At 48.8% G+C, this 18,638-nt stretch overlaps 1 protein-coding gene across 3 annotated transcripts in view; it reads right to left on the bottom strand.

The window, feature by feature from the left end:
* The window catches only part of LOC135905310 (zinc finger protein 454-like), an 89,908-nt gene extending 73,361 nt beyond the window's left edge, over positions 1 to 16,547 (bottom strand). For 2 of the 3 annotated variants that reach the window (XM_065436329.2, XM_065436331.2), the window contains exon 1: positions 16,289 to 16,547. In XM_065436329.2, the coding sequence (XP_065292401.1) occupies positions 16,289 to 16,410 (122 nt within the window). In that variant the 5' untranslated portion in view covers positions 16,411 to 16,547. The remainder of the gene's footprint in view (positions 1 to 16,288) is intronic. The other variant, XM_065436328.2, reaches the window with a different exon arrangement.
* Between the last annotated feature and the right edge of the window lie 2,091 nt (positions 16,548 to 18,638).

Genomic DNA, 18,638 nt, shown 5'->3' with positions numbered 1-18,638 from the left:
TGAAAAGTCATTGACAAAGCGTCTGTAGTAGGCGCACATGCCAAGGAATCTACGCACTGCCTTCTTGTTGATGGGTTGCGGGAACTGTGCGAAGGCAGCTGTCTTTTGCGAGTCTAGACGGAAATCAGATTTGCTGATTACGTGCCCTAGGAACAGAAGCTCATCGTAAGCGAAGCGGCATTTTCCCAGCTTCAGAGTAAGCGCTGACGACTTGATGGCCTCTAGTACTGTCGCAAGCCGCCTGAGGTGATCGTCGAAATTTCCGGTGAAGACGACGACGTCATCCAAGTAAACGAGACAGGTCTGCCACTTGAATCCTGCTAAAACCATGTCCATCACGCGCTGGAATGTTGCAGGCGCCGAGCACACTCTGAATGGCATAACCTTGTGCTCGTAGAGGTCGTCTGTGTCAATGAAGGCCGTCTTTTCGATATCTCTTTCATCGACTTCTATTTGCCAACAGCCAGACTTGAGGTTCAATCAACGAGAAGTATTTAGCGTTCCAGAGCCGATCCAATGGCTTGTCTATTCGTGGGAGGGGGTATACGTCCTACTTCGTGATCTTATTCAGACGACGTTAATCGACGTAGAAACGTAGGGTTCCGTCCTTTTTCTTCACCAAGACTACAGGAGATGCCCATGGGCTTTTGGACGGCTGGATGATGTCGTCGCGCAGCATTTCGTCTACTTGGTGCCTTATAGCCTCAAGTTCTCGCGTAGAAACTCGATAAAGTCTCTGGCGGAGTTGTCGAACACACTCTTCGGTTAATATGCGATGCGTTGCGACTGGCGTTTGTCGAATCCGTGATGACGTCGAAAAGCACTCTTTGTACCGTCCAAGTAAGCTTCTCAGCTGTTGTCGCTTATTCATGGGGAGACTTGGATTTATGTCAAAGTCTGGTTCGGGAACTACGGTTGTCGGGGTACATGCGGCAGAATCCGAGAGGACAAACGCATGGCTGGTTTCTAGAATTTCCTCGATGTATGCGATCGTCGTGCCCTTGCTGATGTGCTTGAACTCCTGGCTGAAGTTTGTCAGCAATACTTTCGTGTTTCCTCTGTGCAGTCGAGCGATTCCTCTAGTGACGCAAATTTCCTGGTCGAGCAGCAGACGTTGGTCGCCTTCGATGTCGCCTTCTACGTCAGCGGGTATTTCGGTGCTGACCGAAATAATGCTCGAGTGAGGCGGGATGCTCACTTGATCGGCTAGAACACTCAAGGCGTGGTGACTACAAGAGCGCTCCCGCGGTATCGCTTGATCTTCCGACAGCATTATCGATTTTGACTTCAGGTCTATGATTGTGCCGTGTTGGTTCAGGAAGTCCATGCCGAGATTGACGTCTCGTGAACACTGTTGGAGGATTAGGAAGGCGGCAGGGTAAGTCCGGCCATGAACGGTTATTCTTACAGTGCAGATTCCAGTCGGCGTAATGAGGTGCCCTCCAGCGGTTCGAATTAGAGGGCCTTCCCATGCAGTCTTAACTTTCCTCAAGTGGGCGGCGATGGGTCCACTCATGACGGAGTAATCGGCTTCTGTGTCTACTAAGGCGGTGACTGCGTGGCCGTCGAGAAGCACGTCAAAGTCTGTGGTTCTTTGTCTGGCGTTGCAGTTAGGTCTCGGCATCGGATCACGGCTGCGTCGTGTTGACCTATGGCTGGTATGTGACGTCGTCAGGTGGTCTTTCGTCGTCGTATTCTTTGCTTACAGACTTCGTCGGGACGGCGGCGTGTTTTTTTGTCGTCGAGGTAGTTTCTTTGGCGTCTTCATCGGCGGCGGAGGATCTTCGTCAGTTCGACAAAGAGCAACCGCACCTCCATCGGTTGCTGCTTTTAGTTTTCCGGATATGGGCGCGCTGTCCGGCCGCCGGCTGGGCCAGTGTATTGTCGGCGCTGCGGCGACAGGTAGCGGCCTGGTGATGGTGAACGGGACGGTCGTCGAGAGCTCCACTGAGTAGCGGCGAGGTAGTCGGCGATATCGCGAGGGCGTTCACCTTGCTGCGGGCGTGGAGCGTTGACGGCGAAACCTCGCAGTCCCATCTCCCGGTATGGGCATCGTCAGTAGACGTGACCCGCTTCTCCGCAGTTGTAGCAGAGAGGGAGCTGGTCAGGAGCGCGCCAAACGTCTGTCTTCCTTGGGTAGGTGCGCTGGGCGATGGGTGGGCGTGCTGGTGGTGGTGGTGGTGGTCGACGAAATCGTGGCGTTATGGGGTCCTGGCGCGGTCGTGGAGAGGGACCTTGACGGCGGGCGATGGCGGCGTAGATCATCGCTTGCGGCTGAGGCTGCGGCGGTTCAGGGGCGGCTACTCCGAGTTGTTGTTGGATCTGCTAACGTACGGTGTCGGCAATCGAATCCACTTGAGGCTGTGATGAGGGGAACAACTTCTGTTGCTCTTCCCGCATGACCGCTCGGATAGTCTCGCGTAGGTCGTCGGTGGCCAGTGACTGAACTCCGGTGTAGTTTGTCAAGTTCATACGCTGGTCGAATTGCCGGTTTCGGATCTCGAGTGTCTTTTCGATGCTGGTGGCTTCGCAAAGAAACTCGTCGAGGGTCTTCGGTGGGCTTCGTACCATTCGGGCAAAAAGTTCCTCCTGCACACCACGCATGCGTAGGCGGACTTTCTTCTCGAGCATTTCAGGGTCGACGGGGCAGAAGAGACGGCTCAATTCCCACATGAAGATCGCGGTTGTCTCATTAGGTAGCTGCACCCGGGTTTCTAATAGCACTTGGGCTCGAGTACGACGCTTGCGAATGTCTGCAGGAAGCCGCTTCGGAACAGCTCCCTGGTCGTTAAGGTGGCTTCTCGGTTCTCGAACCACGTCCTGGCCACGTCTTCCAATGCGAAGAAGACATGTAGCTTGTTTGTTTGTTAGTTCGGGTTTAGTGGCACAAAGGCAACTAAGGCCATGCTGCGCCAGTCACAAGACAAAACAAAACGGAACATTAGGGCAGGGAAACCTGCATTACATTATAGTTGGTGTAAATAACCAGTTTTTTCTAAAAACTCGAAGAGGTTAGGAAATGGCACTAGGGGGTCATCTGCTAGTAATAGGGTAGGGTGTAATGGAATGTGCAATTTATACAGGCTGTGTAAAAACCTCCGTCTCAGTGTATTGATGTGTGGACATCTTATTAAGATGTGCATGACTGTAAGAGCTTTACTACATTTTTCGCATGTTGGCGGATTTTCTTTTCGGAGAAGGAAATTGTGCGTCAGATGTGTGTGTCCAATTCGAAGTCGACACAAGATCACCTCGTAGAATCGTTGCTGGTGACTGCATGATTTCCACTCGCCAATTACAGGTTTAATTAGATGAAGCTTCTTGCTTAAATATGTGTCCCAATCGCGTTGCCATTTTGATGTCAAGGCCTTCCGAATCGCATTGACGCTGTCTTTATATGGAAGTGCTGTATTTTGAATGTTTTTGCACGCTGCCATTGATGCGCATCTATCCGCCGCTTCGTTACCCAATATTCCAACATGGCTTGGTACCCAGCAAAACCTAATTGATCTGCCATATTTGTTTCATGTTAATGCATTCAAAATATCGCCTAAGAAGGGTTCACTTTGGGATTTCATGTGCAGAGCCTTCAGTACGCTTAATGAATCTGTGTATATGACAGTGTTTTCAAGTTTGTCAGCAATGATCTTTTGAACTACCGTCCATATCGCGCACACTTCGGCTGTGTAGACAGAGGCATGCTGAGGTAATCGAATATATGTTTCCCAATTTTCTGTTATGGCCCCTACACCCACGTGTTTTAGTTTATATACTTGTCTTGAAGAGAGCGGAATTCTTGTATAATGTGTTGATGTGGTGTGTCTCTTTTCTTTATATGTGTTAGTGTCCAATCGCATAACGCTTTGAAATCACACCACGGGGGTAAACGTTCTGGCTTTCTGGCAACCTGGAGGACTTCCCGAGGGATGTCAATCCCGACAGTATTCCTCGCATCGCAAGATAAGCGGCCTAACCATGTTTGGTTTATTTGTGTAATGTAAGCGTGAGCTACACTTTGTGACGATGTTGTAGCATATGTGTTGTGGTGAGGATCGGATTCTGAGTATGTAGGAAAAAGGAAAAAGCTAGTAGCGCTCTACGATGCTGCAAAGGAGGTTCATTACATTCAACATGTAAGCTCTCTATAGGTGATGTTCTGTAAGCTCCGCATGCTAGTCGTAGTCCTAGGTTACGGACTGGATCAAGTCGTCGGACGTAAGATAGTCTGGCTGAACCATATGTAATGCTACCATAGTCTAATATGCTACGCACCAAAGTGCGGTAGATGCGTAGCAGGCATTTACGGTCAGAGCCCCACCGTTTCCGGGACAGGATTTTTAGGATGTTAAGTGCATTGTTCGCTTTGATTTTAATACTATTGATGTGTGCGAGAAAGTTCAACTTTTTATCAAACAGAACACCCAGAAACGTGTGTTCTTGTTTCACGGGTATTGTGGCATCCTATAGTTATGGATGGGATCTGGTTGTAGGCCTCTTTTTTGTGTAAAGACAACACTAATCGTTTTTTCACTTGAGAAGCGAAAGCCGTTTTCAGATGCCCACTGCATTAGTTTGTTTAGCGTAATTTGAATTTGTCGTTCGCAGGTTGCCATGTTCGATGCGCGACATGCAATTTGAAGATCATCCACATATAGTGAATGTATTATAGAAGGTGGAATTACATTGTTGAGCGAATTCATTTTCACCACAAACAGTGTTGTGCTCAATACGCATCCCTGAGGTACTCCGTTTTCCTGAATAAATACGCTGGACAGCACCGCTCCTAAACGCACCTGGAATGTTCGATCGGACATGAAATCAGCTAGACATTTAAGCATTCTGCCGCGGATCCCTAAATCCGCTAAATCCCTTAAAATACCGAACCTCCATGTTGTGTCATACGCTTTTTCAAGATCAAAGAAAACTGAGACAATATTGCTTTTGTAGAAAGGCCTCACGTATCTCGTGTTCTAACCGAACTAGGTGATCTGTTGTGGAGCAGCCATTCTTGTATCCACACTGATGATTATCGAGCAGGTTCTCAGTTTCGAGGGCGTATGCCAATCTGATATTTATAATGGATTCATAGGATTTGGCGAGACAGCTTGTGAGTGCTATAGGTCGGTAGCAGGTAGCTGCTGTTGGATGCTTTCCAGCTTTCAATAAAGGGATTATGGCTTTTTTCCATGCATTCGTCATTTTTCCTGTTTCCCAGATTATGTTAAAGAAGCGGAGCAATGTCTTAACTGCTTTTGAGGAAAGGTGTGCGAGCATTGTGTAATGTATTCTGTCCGGACCTGGCGCTGTTTTTTTGCCAGTAGTGAGTACTCTTAATATCGGAAAGTGTTAGGGGGGCATTATATGGTTTCTCGGAACTTCCTGCTGTCGGAAGCTTTTGTTTTTCTGCTGATTGTTTATACTTTTGAAATTCAGTGGAGTAGTTTAGTGAGCTTGATATGTTATGGAAATGCTGCCCTAATATATCTGCTTGTTCTTTTAAATTCGTTTGTGTACCTGGAGGTGAGAGTATGGGGATCGTATAAGGAGCGTACTCGCTTCTGAACTTTCTAAGCTTATCCCACATTCTTTTGGATGTTATTGAGCTATTGATGGAGGATACATACGTTTGCCAAGACTGTCTTTCGGCTTGCCTACGCGTGTACCTGGCTTTCGCCTTTGCTTTTTTGAAATACAGGAGGTTATGTGTTGGATATCGCCGAAAGATACCGCAGGCTTTGTTTTGTGCTTTTTTAGTTTGAGTGCATTCATTCGTCCACCAGGGTTTTAGTTTTTTCCTTAAGAAGGCGGAGGATTGCGGGATCGTCTGTTCTGCTGCAGCAAGTATGGAGGCAATAATCTTTTCATTCATTTCGTCTATTGTTTGATGATCTGATATGTGATCAAGACTGGCCTTCTCGCTGAAGAGAGGCCAGTCTGCTAGATGGAGTTTCCAACGGGATGGTCTTAATGGTACTGTAGGGAAAGGAGATGTGTTTTTAATAATGCCGGGCATATGATCACTACCATAAGGATTGTTAATAAAACTTCATTTAAAATCGATCAACAGAGATGGAGTGCACAGCGCCAGATCAAGATAGCTCATAGCTCCTGTGCTTGGGAAGCCGTAGGTTGGCGCACCATTGTTTAAAAGGTATATTTCGTTAGTCAGGATAAAATCTTCAAGTGTTTGTCCCCTGGTGTCAGTTGTTTTGCTACTCCATATTATGTTATGAGCGTTAAAATCACCTGCTATTTAAAAAGGTTTGGGTAGCTGGTTTAAAACTAACTCCAGGTCTCCTACAGTAAAATGGGAATGTGGTGGAATGTACATTGAACAAATGGTAATGGTTTTGTGTGCTAAAACCGTGACAGTAATGGCTTGCAACTGAGTATTAATGGTAACTTCTCTAGCTGCAATGCCGTTCCGTAGAACTATAGCTACGCCACCCGAAAGCCGGTTCGCCTGAGTACGATCGCGCCGTACAACAGTGAATCCTTTTAAAATGTTTTTGTGCTTTTCGCCTAAGTATGTTTCTTGTAAGCACAAGGCCACAGGAGAGAAGTTACCTAACAAGTCTTTGATGTCACCTCTGCAGGCCTCTACAGTTCCAATGGATAATAAAAGCCATATTGAAATTGAAAGGTCATAAATGGCACTACGGAAAAGTAAGAGGTGGGATTATAGGTATCATGAATTAAGAAGGCTGTTACAAATGAGCGATAACCTTTAAGTTATCGCTTTCTTATTTTGAATGGTTACTGGGATTTTTTCCCTCTTACCGCGCTCGAGAGAACACTTGTCCTTCGGTGTCAATGACACCGTGGTTTTTGTGTCGACCTCCATCGCTCTCTCTGAGGCGCTGGAGGACCGAGAGTTAGGCGCCGAGACACGTGCCTCGGGCCTTGGGGTTCGCTTGATCTTAGAGCCCTGCGGGACAGATGTCTGCAGGGTCTTTTAAGAGGATGGAGCAGCGCCGGCTGCTTCCACCACGGGAGCGGGAAGCGTCACTGCGGGACCACTGAGCGTGGTCTCGGAGGACTCCTGAGGCCTCTGTGACGCTGCCCTCTTCTGCATCACATCGGCGTAACTTCTTCGCGGAAGGTACGCTAGCTTCTTTCTGGCTTCATAAAACGAGATGTTTTCCTTGACAGTTAGTACAATCACTTCTATTTCTTTTTTCCAGCACGGACAAGGCCACGAGTAAGCTGGATGATCTCCTGTACAGTTTGCGCAATGTGGCGAAGAGGTGCAGTTGTCTGACTGGTGGCCACTGGAGCTGCATTTACCACAGGTTGCTTGGCCTCGGCGCGCATGTGAAGCATGTCCGAACCTTTCGCACTTGAAACATCGTCTGGGGTTCGGGATATATGGTCTCACATTGACTTTACCATAACCTGCATCGAGTGAAGTAGGCATTTCGCTTGTTCCAAAGGTGAGTATAACATAGTTGGTGGAAATTTCTTAGTTGTTTCTGCGGATTGCTATTCTTTGTACTTTTGTTACATTTTGTTCTCGGAAACCCTCAAGGAGTTCCTCATCGCTCAATTCAATAAAGTCTTCAGATATCACTCCCCGGCTTGTGTTCAGTATTCTATGTGGTGAAATTGTCACTGTGGCATCGCCAATACTGGTAAGGTCAGTGAGCTTCTCTGCTTGGTCTTTACCATTCAGTTCTAGGAGGAGGTCCCCACTAGACATTTTGGAGGCTTTGTATGGTGGTCCGATTTTTTCTTTCAAGCATTTGGCTACAAGGAATGGTGACAGTATTCTTACTGGCATGTTGCTTTTGCTATGTACTACATAGTACTTAGGGAAGGATGGAGCGTCGTTCCGAAAGGAGAAATGGAATGGTACTTCGGTGCGGCATCTTTTCAGACGCCGATCATAGACGACAGAGGTTTGTGCTGCCATAGAAAATGAGTATGTTCGGCAACAGCGCCGACCGCCCACCACGGAGCCCAACGAGGGGACGCGGCAGAGCTTGTGTACAAGCCTGCACGACGCCAGCCGTACGCTGTCGCTATAACCAAATATGGTTTACCCAAGGAAGGATATCCACACAAGGTTAACCCTTGCCGCCGTGGAGAAAGGAAGTAAATGGAAGGGAGAAGAAGACAGGAAAGATCAAGAAGTAAGAGACAAAGGCGAAGGTTTGGGGAGAGAGAAACAGGAAGAGGCGACCGCCGATTTCCCCCGGGTGGGTCAATCCGGGGGTGGCGTCTATGTGAAGCAGAGGCCAAAGAGGTGTGTTGCCTCCGCCTTGGGGCCTTAAAGGTCCAAACACCTGGCATCGGCTCAACCTCCAGGGTCCCCATTTCCCCAGATACGGCTAAGCCGCGCACGGCTAGACGCGGGAGGGTCCATCCCTTGTGTGCTCGGGTACGCGATGTCGCAACACACCAAACGCCTGCTGACGCAGACGCCCCTGCGGGGGCTACTTCTGAGGCAGCTCCTGAGCGTATTGAGGCTGTTTCAGCGTACAGGGTCAAATGGTCAACAGCAGTGACGATCCATCTGTTGCCGTCTGCAGTAGGTGGCAAGGGCCCGAAAAGGCCAATGCCAGCGGCCGAGCAGTGTTCTGCTGGACAAGGAAATGGTTGTAGCGTCCCGACCGGAGCAGTAGTAGGTCGCTTATGGTGTTGGCAAAGCGTGCACGAGGCAACATATCTAGCTGTGCTCGTGGAAAGGCCTGGCCAATAGAATCGGCTGTGTATGCGCTCGTGTGTTTTGTGGTAACCCAAGTGGCCTGACATAGGGTCCTCGTGTGAGGCCTGCAGAACTGCAGCGCGAAGAGAGCGCGGTAGAACGAGAATCCATCGAAGGCCTTTCGGATAAAAAATGTACCGGTAGAGCACGTCGTCTTCAAACTTGAGCAGTCTGAGCTGTTTTCGTAGCCTGGCATTGGGTTGAGATGAAACACCGATAAGGCGATTGATGATACCATGGCGATAGGAATCGGCACGCTGGTGAGTGGAAAGCACTGACGGACGGTTTGATGGAGTCAAGGAAGAAATCGGCGTAGTAGACGAAGCGTCCTCCATGCGGCCTATTTGACGAGGTGATGTGATGTGCTCCGATGATCTGGGTAATGGCATCGTGAAAGAGCATTGTCCTCTTGGTGCCTTCTTCCGGACTTATATATGACACCGAAATCTTATGCTTGCAAACGGAGTATTGAGCGGCCAAGGCGCCCAGACAAGTTTTTGATCATCGACAACCAACATAGGGCATGGTGGTCGGTCACAACCATGAAATGTCGACCGTGGAGGTATGAACGAAATTTCTGAATGGACCAGACAACAACCAAACACTCTTGTTCGGTTATCGAGTAGTTTTCCGTGGAAGTGAGTGCGGCTTGCATATGCAACAACCTTTTCGCAATATTCGTGGTCGCGCTGTAGCCAGCAGTACGGCACCAATTCCTTGGCCGCTGGCGTCAGTATGCAGTAGTGTGGGCGCCTTGTCATCAAAATGACAAAGAACAGGTGGGGATGTTAGTGCGCGCTTGAGTTCTTGGAACGCCGCTTCACACTGATCGTTCCAATCGCAGGAACTAACTAGCAATGAGCTTCTGGAGAGGCGAGGAAATGCTGGCAATGTTCCGGATAAAACGTCGAAAGTATGAGGCGACACAATGAAGCTGCGCAGTTCTTTAGCACGAAGTGGGCGTGGAAAGTTGAGCACCGCGGAAATTTTATCCGGATCGGGCTGGATGCCGTCTTTGCTAAAGAGATGACCCAGGACTTTAATCGTTGTGCTAGCGAAACGGCACTTCCTCGTGTTTAGTAGAAGTCCGGCATTAGAAAGGCATGTGAGCACTTCATCTAAGCGTTGCAGATGGTCAGTGAAAGTCGAGGAAAACACGACGATGTCGTCGAGGTAACGTAGACAAGTTTTTCAATTGAGGCCGCGAAGAACAGTGTCGATCATTCTTTCAAATGTGGCGGGAGCATTGGATAGACCGAAAGGCATCACATTAAACTCGTAAAGACCATCTGGAGAAGAAAAGGCGGTTTTTTCTTTGTCCGCTTCGTGCTTCGGAATTTGCCAGTATCCGGAGCGAAGATCAAGGCTGGAAAAGTATTGCGCGCCTTGTAACGAATCAAGGACGTCACCGATACGGGGAATCGGATATACATCCTTACGGGTGATCTTGTTTAGCGCACGGTAGTCAACACGAAATCGTACTGATCCATCCTTCTTCTGCACTAAAACGACGGGGGATGACCAAGAACTGGCGGAGGGACGTATGACATTTCTTTTCAGCATATCGGTGACGTTCTCCACGATTTTGCGTTTGGCCAAAGAAACTCGGTAGGGACGACGGCGTACAATAATCTGGCCATCGGTGTCGATACGATGGAAGGCAACGGAAGTCTGTCCGAGTGACGAAGTATCCATATCAAAGGAGGCCTGGTGCTTCGTGAGCAATTTTAGCAACGCTTCACTTTGAGCAGCAGTAAGGTCAGTTCTTGTCGCGGAAGCAAGGGCAGATGAAGCAGATTTGTCTTGTTGAAGAGCTTGCGAGGCGGCAAGAGGAAGCAGGGAGACTGTTTGGGTATCGACATAACAGGTAACTGCGGAGCCTTGAGGTAGGAGGATTGTCTCAGTGGTCGCGTTTAAAGCGATGATTAACGCAGAGCTTTCTTTGAACCGCACCAGGCAGGAAGCGAAGACAATCCCACAGGCAAGACAGCGACCGTAAGGAGTGATGAACATGTGGCCATTGGTGATGTCCGCAGAAGAGAGACTTACGACTTGCTCGTGGCCGGGAGGCAGTACAGAATCGGCAGCTGCGAGAAACGCAGTCGTGGCTCATCGGCACTCCCGCTGCAATGAACTGTCTCGGTCATGTGGACTACACGCTGACGGCAAGAGATTAAAGCGGACGCTGACGATAGAAAATCCCAACCTAAAATTAGCTCATGAGCGCACGGGAATAAAATCGCTAACTTAATGTGGTGACAGAAACCATTAATGAAGATGCCTGCAGTACATTGGGCTGATGGTCGAATGATTTCTCCATTAGCCCCAATCAGGGATGATCCAATATAAGGAGTCTTCACTTTCCGCAGATGAGAGCACAGGTCGGCACGCATAAAAGATATAGTAGCTCCCGTGTCAATAAGAGCCAACAAAGACACGCCCTCCACAGACACCAAACTCATGTTCGAAGGACGTTCAGGAGTACTTGGAGCACTTCGCGGCGATGCAGTTGTACCTAAAAAAACTGCACTGGTAGGTTTTCCGGTCGCTGGACAAGGAGTTGGGAGACAGGTAGTAGTGGCGAAACAGAACGTCGGAGCGGCGTCTTGAGGCACGTGTGTTTTGTGTGGAGTTGGAGAAGTAGGCTGGTGATGGAGATCGGCGAACGGGAGGATTATCGTCATAAGTGCGATAAACGCGAGGAGGTGGCTCATCGCCTTCAAAGGCCGCGTAACCGCGACGTTCGTCTTGCTGGCGGCGTCGGCAAAACCGAGAGTTATGTCCTCGACAGCTGCAGTAGTAGCAGATAGGCCTCGACGAACGCCAGGCAGAGTAAAAGGCGGATTCGGAGCTCGGGCGACAAAAGGTGCCAGGTGATTGTGAACAGGCGCAGTTGGTGTGATTGGAGACGGCGCGGCTGGCATTGCAGCAACCTGGGCGTAGAAAGTCGGTTGTGGGGAAGGAGAAGCGTTGGTATGCTGGGTGTTCTGCCGGGAGGCCAATTCCTCCTTAATAATACCGCGCAGGTCAGTAGAAGCAGGTTGGGCATGAGCGCTGCTGCAAGGGGGTGAGCGATGCGCTTGCAATTTCTCACGAATTATGGCTCGAATGATAGACCGGAGCTCAATACTGTTTGCCAGGGGGTTGTCGGAAAAGTCCGGTTGCAAGCGAATTGATTGCAGGGCGTCCAGGCGCTGACAGACGGAGACGATGCCCGACACCGTCGAAGGGTTTCGAGCGGTGAGTGCGTTGAAGGCAGTAGATCCGATACCCTTAAGAAGGTGTCGCACGCGATCAGGTTCTGACATGGCACAGTCGACACGGCGGCAAAGCGCGAGGATGTCCTCAATGTAAGAAGTATACGACTCGCCATTATGCTGGACGCGCTCAGACAGCCTCTTTTTCGCAACTTCCGAACGAACCGTGGGTGTGCCGAAAATCCACCGTAGCTGCTCCCTGAAAGACGACCAATCACGGAAATCTCTCTAATGATTCAGGAACCATGTCTTGGCTACTTGAGAGACGAAGAATGGCACGTTGTTTAACCTCCATGTCTCATTCCAGTTGTTGTATTCACTGACATTATCGTAGTTGTCGAGGCAGTCTTCAACGTCCTCACCAGGGAAGCCAGAGAAGATTTCAGGATCGCGATACCGGTTGTTGGCAGCGCTGGGAGTGGGGGTGGCTGGCACTTGAACCGAGACGGTGGATGCTGCGGTCTGGTCTTGCGACAGGGCAGCCTCTTGGCGTAAGCGGTGTTCCGAACGTAGCTCCAGGAGAGGTCTTGAAGTGGATTGAGGTGGAAGGGATCTATGGAAGAAATACCACGGTCGAAACGACGCTTTATTCTAAGAAGGAAAATGGCGGCGAAGCAAAAACGAACACGAGCCAATGATTGATGATGACTGTACAGATGAAGATGAAGTCCGCATAAATGCTTACAATATATATATATATATATATATATATATATATATATATATATATATATATATATATATATATATGCTACGAATGATGTATATCTACAGGGTGAGACGACGTCCACGAGGAAGCCACAGGTGACGCCCAGAGTACCGCGAGGTCACGCGCGCACTCTAGTTATTCTTTCTCTGCTTTAGTCGCGCAGTGCTGCGACATTTGTCACGGGGGCAGACGGAGCTCGTTGAGCGAGTTAAGGGAACATGTGATGGTAATGCTTGAGTCTGGCCACGTGTACAACTTCCGTCGAACGTGAACGCCGATTACTTGCCGTCACCTTGGCCACGATATGGTTCACACCACTCAAGCGGCTGAGTATAACGAATGGTCCGGTGTAAGTTGCGAGAAACTTGCGGTACAATCCCTTTTTGCGAATGGCTGTCCACAACCAAACAATCACCGGGAGTAAAGCTGACGGGGATATACCGCACATCATAGCGAATCTTGCTGTTGCCTTGTGAGGACAACGTCCTACGATGCGCCAGTCGACGGGTTTTCTCAGCACGACACAGAGTTTGGGTGATGGAAGGATCTTCTTGGCACGATAAAGGTACAATAGTGTCCAAAAAGCTCTCGGGAGCGCGTGCGTACAGAAAACCCAAACGGCGCATATCCAGTAACTTCGTGCTTGGCACTATTGTACGCGCACGTTACAAAAGGTAAGACGGCGTCCCAGTTATTATGGTCAGCAGCGACAAACATTGATAACATCTTGGCAAGAGTTCGATTCGTCCGTTCCGTGGGGCCATTTATTTGCGGGTGTTAAGGAGTGGAATGAGGATATGCAGAACGGCAAAGCCGTAAATGTTCTTCAACGACGTCGGCATTCAATTGCCGTCCACTGTCACTGATGGCAACACGGAGAGCGCCGTGACGGAGTATGACGTGATGCAACAAAAACGAAGAGACATCTATTGCAGAGGCAGATGGAAGTGCCGCCGTTTCCATGTAGCGAGTAAGGTAATCTACGCATACTCTAATCCAGCGGTAGCCAAATGTCATCTTTGAGAGCGGGCCAAGCAAGTAGGTGCCGACTTTTTCAAAGAGTAACGTCAGTGGCCTAACTGGTTGCAAATAGCCTGCTGGAGCCGTCGTCGTTTGCTTGTGGCGCTGGCAAACAGTACAGCTGGCGACATACTGTTTTGTTGTTTTTCAGAGGTTGTGCCGCAAAAATCTGTCGATTGCAAGGTGTCCGGACGTGATATCGTCGTGCATGGAAGGAAGGACAGCAGGGCTCAGGTTTTCGGGCACAACTAGAAGCAATGGAGCACCAGCAGCCAAGTAATTTTTTTTTTTTTGCACAGCAAATCATTACGAAAAGTAAACGGTGTTCTTCATGCTGGCTGACTCGTAGCCCGTAGGGGCTTCAAGGTAGGGTCGCAATGTTGCTCGCTCTCGAAGGTACTCGGGTCTGGAAAGTCGGAAGAGATGGAAACTAGGTAGCCATCGCAGTCATGCGGCAGTCATAGTGTGCGGCAAAGGAAGACGGGATAGGCAGTCAGCATCCGTGTGACAGCGTCCACTCTTGTAGTTACCGGAAAAGCTGTACTCTTGAAGGAGGAAAGCCCAGTGGGCCAACCCGCCTGATGGTTGACGCAGCCCAACGAGCCAAAAGAGTGAATGATGATCAGTGACTATCGAGAATGCGCGGCCATGTAGATATGGACGGAACTTCTTAGTGGTGAAGACGACTGCTAGACACTCGAGTTCAGTAACGGTGTAGTTTATCTCTGCTTTTGAAAGTGCACGAATAACGTAGGCAATGAAATGCTCACGGCCACCGCGGAGCTGAACAAGCACAGCGCCAACACCCACACCGCTGGCGTCAGTATGCAGCTCATTTGACAGCTCTGGATCAAAATGCCGTAGAACCAGTCCAGAAGTCAGCAAACATTTCAGCTGTTGAAACGCCGACTCGCAGTCAGCAGTTCACAAGTATGAGGTGTCTTTGCGAATGAGTGACGTGAGGGGAGAGGGAAGTTGTGCGAAATTCTTGATCAAGCGCCGGAAATATGAGAAAAGGCCCAGAAAGATTCGCAGATCTTTCACCGCGTGTGGCTGTTGGAAGTCGCGAACCGCTACTATCTTTTCAGGGTCTGGTCGTATGCCGTCTTTGTCGACCACAAAGCCTAGTACGAGGGCTTGACGCTCACCGAAATGACATTTCTTCGAGTTTCATATACGGCCAGCTTGCTGGATACAGTCAAGAGCGACCGACAGGCGCTGATTGTGCTCGTGAAATTTCCGGCCGTAGATAATTACGTCATCTAAATAGCACATGCAAATTTCCCATTTCGGTCCGCGGAGCACGGTATCCATGAATCACTCGAATGTCGCTGGAGGGTTGCATAAGCCAATGGGCATTACCTTGAACCCAAAGACACCGTCAGGTGTCACGAAGGGTGTCTTCTTGTCTGAGGGGTGCATGGGAATTTGCCAATATCTCGTCCGTAAATCAGCAGAAGAGAAATACGACGCGGAGTGGAGGCAGTCCATGACGTCGTCTATTCGCGGTAGAGGGTACACGTCTTTCTTTGTGACGGTGTTTAGGCGGCGATAGTCCACACAGAATCTCCATGAGCTATTTTTACTAGGGTCACAGGAGCAGCCCAAGGGCTACATGATTCCTGAATCACTCCTTTCTGTAACATTTCTTCGACCTGATCGGCAATGACTTTTCTCTCTGAAGGTGAAACGCGGTAGGGCTTGTTACGAATTGGCGTTGCTTGCCCTGTATGGATTCGGTGTTGCATACGAGACGCCGGTGGTGTATGGGACGCTCGTTGGCCTTGAGCAAAATCAATGTGGCGGAGCGAGAGAGCATTCCTTCAAGCAGACACTGCTCACTAGAAGACAGCGACTTGTTATTCATGCGCTCAAAGTCAGTAGAGTTATCGTGGTTGGAATCGGGGTTGGATTTCTTTTCGGCAGTTTACATTTCGACCGTTCCGACGCTGGCAGTGGCTTGTTCGTCAATACTTCCCAGTTCCCAGTCCTAGCGGCAATGTTATGGCTTGGGTTAGAACGTTCACTGTCAACAAACGAATACAACCATCAGTGGTGACAGCGAGGGCACGAGGGACTATCACATTTTTCTTGAGCGCAATGTTATAATCGGGCTCGGCTAAACCACAACAAGAACCTGTACGAGGGCCAGAATTACTGACAGGTGCTAACATTTCCGTCTCAGGGGGCAAACAGTCATCTTGCGACACGGCGAGAACGTCGGCAGCATCACTATATATCTGTCATACAAGTTAGCACGTCGCGGCGAAGAGAAATGGCGCCACTTCCACAAACCCAAGTTTCACCCCCCCCCCATTCACGCAAGAAATGAATTCATAAGATATATATATATATATATAGGTATATATATATACATATATGTAAATATATATATACATCGCCACTTTAATTGAAAAATAGGCAGCACTTCTTTTTATCATGGTCATAAACAGCCGCAGCTACGCTGAATCTAAGTCGTCCTGGAAAACGCCCACTTCTATGTGGAAACAAATGTATAAGTGTTTAAGTCTGTATTTCAGGTTGTTTCTGCAGCTCGCACTATCCAACACAAGTTTCACAAGCGGGAATACTCACGCAGGTAAATCGTAGCAAGTGCCTGAGGCTCCCTCGCCGCCTTCACGGCTTGTATACGGGGTTGCTTCGTCCAAGAAGGCAAACGCGGGAGGCGTGTGTCCACCGTTACCTTGTTCAGTCATGCCTGATGCTGACGCTCCGGAGCACTAGCGTCTTTCTGAGACAGAACGTAGCTGAATGAACACGCATGCGCTGTCTGTGCCAAGGATGATAGAACCAGTAAAACGTCGGGCATTTGGGCAACTAGAATGAAATCGAAAAACCCATCTGGAAAAAAGAGAAGATAGAGTGCGCCACTATGTCGACATTAAATTGCTAATACTCGAACACGAAAAGAGGCGCCCCAGTGACCCGTGCTGGATTGTCACAGAATCATAAAAGCAAGTTTAGGTAAATTCCTAGCCCAGCCGGAAACTGTGAGCAATAACATGTGTTTAACAGTTTCCTTGTTTCAGGAGAAGTGCTAAGGCTTCCCCGGGAGATATTGGCGGTCGTGGCGCAAGTAGTGAATACATAGAATGAGCCAAAGCCAACACGACGTTTTTTAGGAGGGTGAATCAGAAAGTCTTTTCCCCTATATTTTAGGCCAAATTACGCCGGTGAACGCGAAGACAACATGTGTGAAGTCAACATTGGCTTTATTACTGGGCGTGTAGCTATTCGAGCGGCAATTGATTTCAAGGCACGTATAAGTGACGCCAGTGCTCTCTGCTAGCACAAGATTGCTCCTGCTCGCTTCAGTGTCTTTTGGATTGTGCATAGAGCCTTCACCTAATTCTACAGGACGGTTTCTTGCAAAAATGCCTCATCCCTAAAATCTTTTCCACCCAACCATGTTCGAGGAACATAAGCGTAAGCGCCCCGAGGCCGCTTGCAGTCATGCGGCTCAGTCACCACAGACCCTTCTGGCCACCCTGGAATGAAAATAATTTACCGAACGTAAATGATAGGTGCTCGGAACCGACAACGACGGTGCTCCAATATAATAAAAGATTGCATTTACAGCAACCACCATGTAGTTGCTGCTGCACATGTGACCAGCTGGCACCACGTTACAGCGGTCACCGTTTTCGCTCCAGAAAGCAATATGGCTTGTGGCTGCCGGAATTTCCTTCTTCTAGTACAACAGGCCCTGCCGTCAAGTTGCATCATCATCCACGAGGCGCTGCTGCGTGAATTGCAAAAGCCCTGCGCAAGGAATGGACGTTTCTCATGTGTTTGCGTCACCACATTATTCCACTAGGCAATCATAATCTCTCCTGAACGGAATCGCAAAATCTAGATGTCTGAACTGCGTAGACAGGACCACATTTCTCAACGATATCGTGTGGTACATGTTTAATGCTTGACATGCTCAGCTACCGTAGGAAGGTAAACTTCAAAGTACGTGCATGCCTATCGCGGACAAGAGAAGAAATTTCTTGCGGCAACCAGAGCTGATGGAGCATCGAAGTTCACTACACGCGGGAATTCTGTACGTCAGCCTCAAGAAGTGAATCTACAGGAATATTTAGTGAGCGATATTCTATGAGGCCAATTTGCGGTAAGAACCAAACGATTGCCTCAGTAAATGCCCTCTCTGTTGAGACAGCTTTCAGATTTCCCTCAAAAGACGACCTTGCTCGGGTCGTATAGCAAGGTGCTCTATATTCACGTTCATTGATCGTAAAAAAGCAAAAGCAACGAAATACATCAGTAATAAACATTGTACTTCCAGTAAACTTTGTTGTTACTGGCTCATTGCCGCCTTTCACCTGCTTGTCCAATGATGGGCCTTTCCATGAAGAGCTTAGCTTTCGGACAAAGCATGCGTTCTCTCGAGTATCTAAACGCAAGTTAGGTTTTCCTTTCTTTTGCAACTTCGTGTGCCTCAATAGGGTCGCTTTATTTAGATTCATGTTTTTCCGCTAAATTTACTATATTGAAAATTTAAGCAAGATTCCTCCGCAAAGCTGCAACTTTGAACTTGAAAGTATTTGGAGCCGTGCACGTGCGTACGCGGCGATGCACGTAAAAGTTATCTTCGCTAACGATTTGTTTTTTCCGTGGTAGCAAATCTTGATCGGAAGCAGACCACAATGCTGTGCCTGCTTACGTTTAAAGGTAAGTAAAAGAAAAGGAAATTACGCCCATCCAGTACACATGCTGGCGTTGTGTGCGGACAGATGTGTGCAGGATGAAGTCTAAGACTCAAATTACAGGTGTAAGGCAGCCTTCTTTTTTTCATGGTTTATTCTTGTGCTTGTCGCCTAATGGAAACTGCACAGCGCATGCGTGCGAAGCGACGTGAAGCACGCACCTATTGGGTAACACATCTGCAGCCACAATCAATAACAAAGTCCGGGGTAGT

Source organism: Dermacentor albipictus, chromosome 3 (assembly GCF_038994185.2).
Source record: "Dermacentor albipictus isolate Rhodes 1998 colony chromosome 3, USDA_Dalb.pri_finalv2, whole genome shotgun sequence".
NCBI lineage: Eukaryota > Metazoa > Arthropoda > Arachnida > Ixodida > Ixodidae > Dermacentor > Dermacentor albipictus.
The sequence above is the reverse complement of the archived record's forward strand: the minus strand, read 5'-3'. Positions and strand labels throughout refer to the sequence as shown.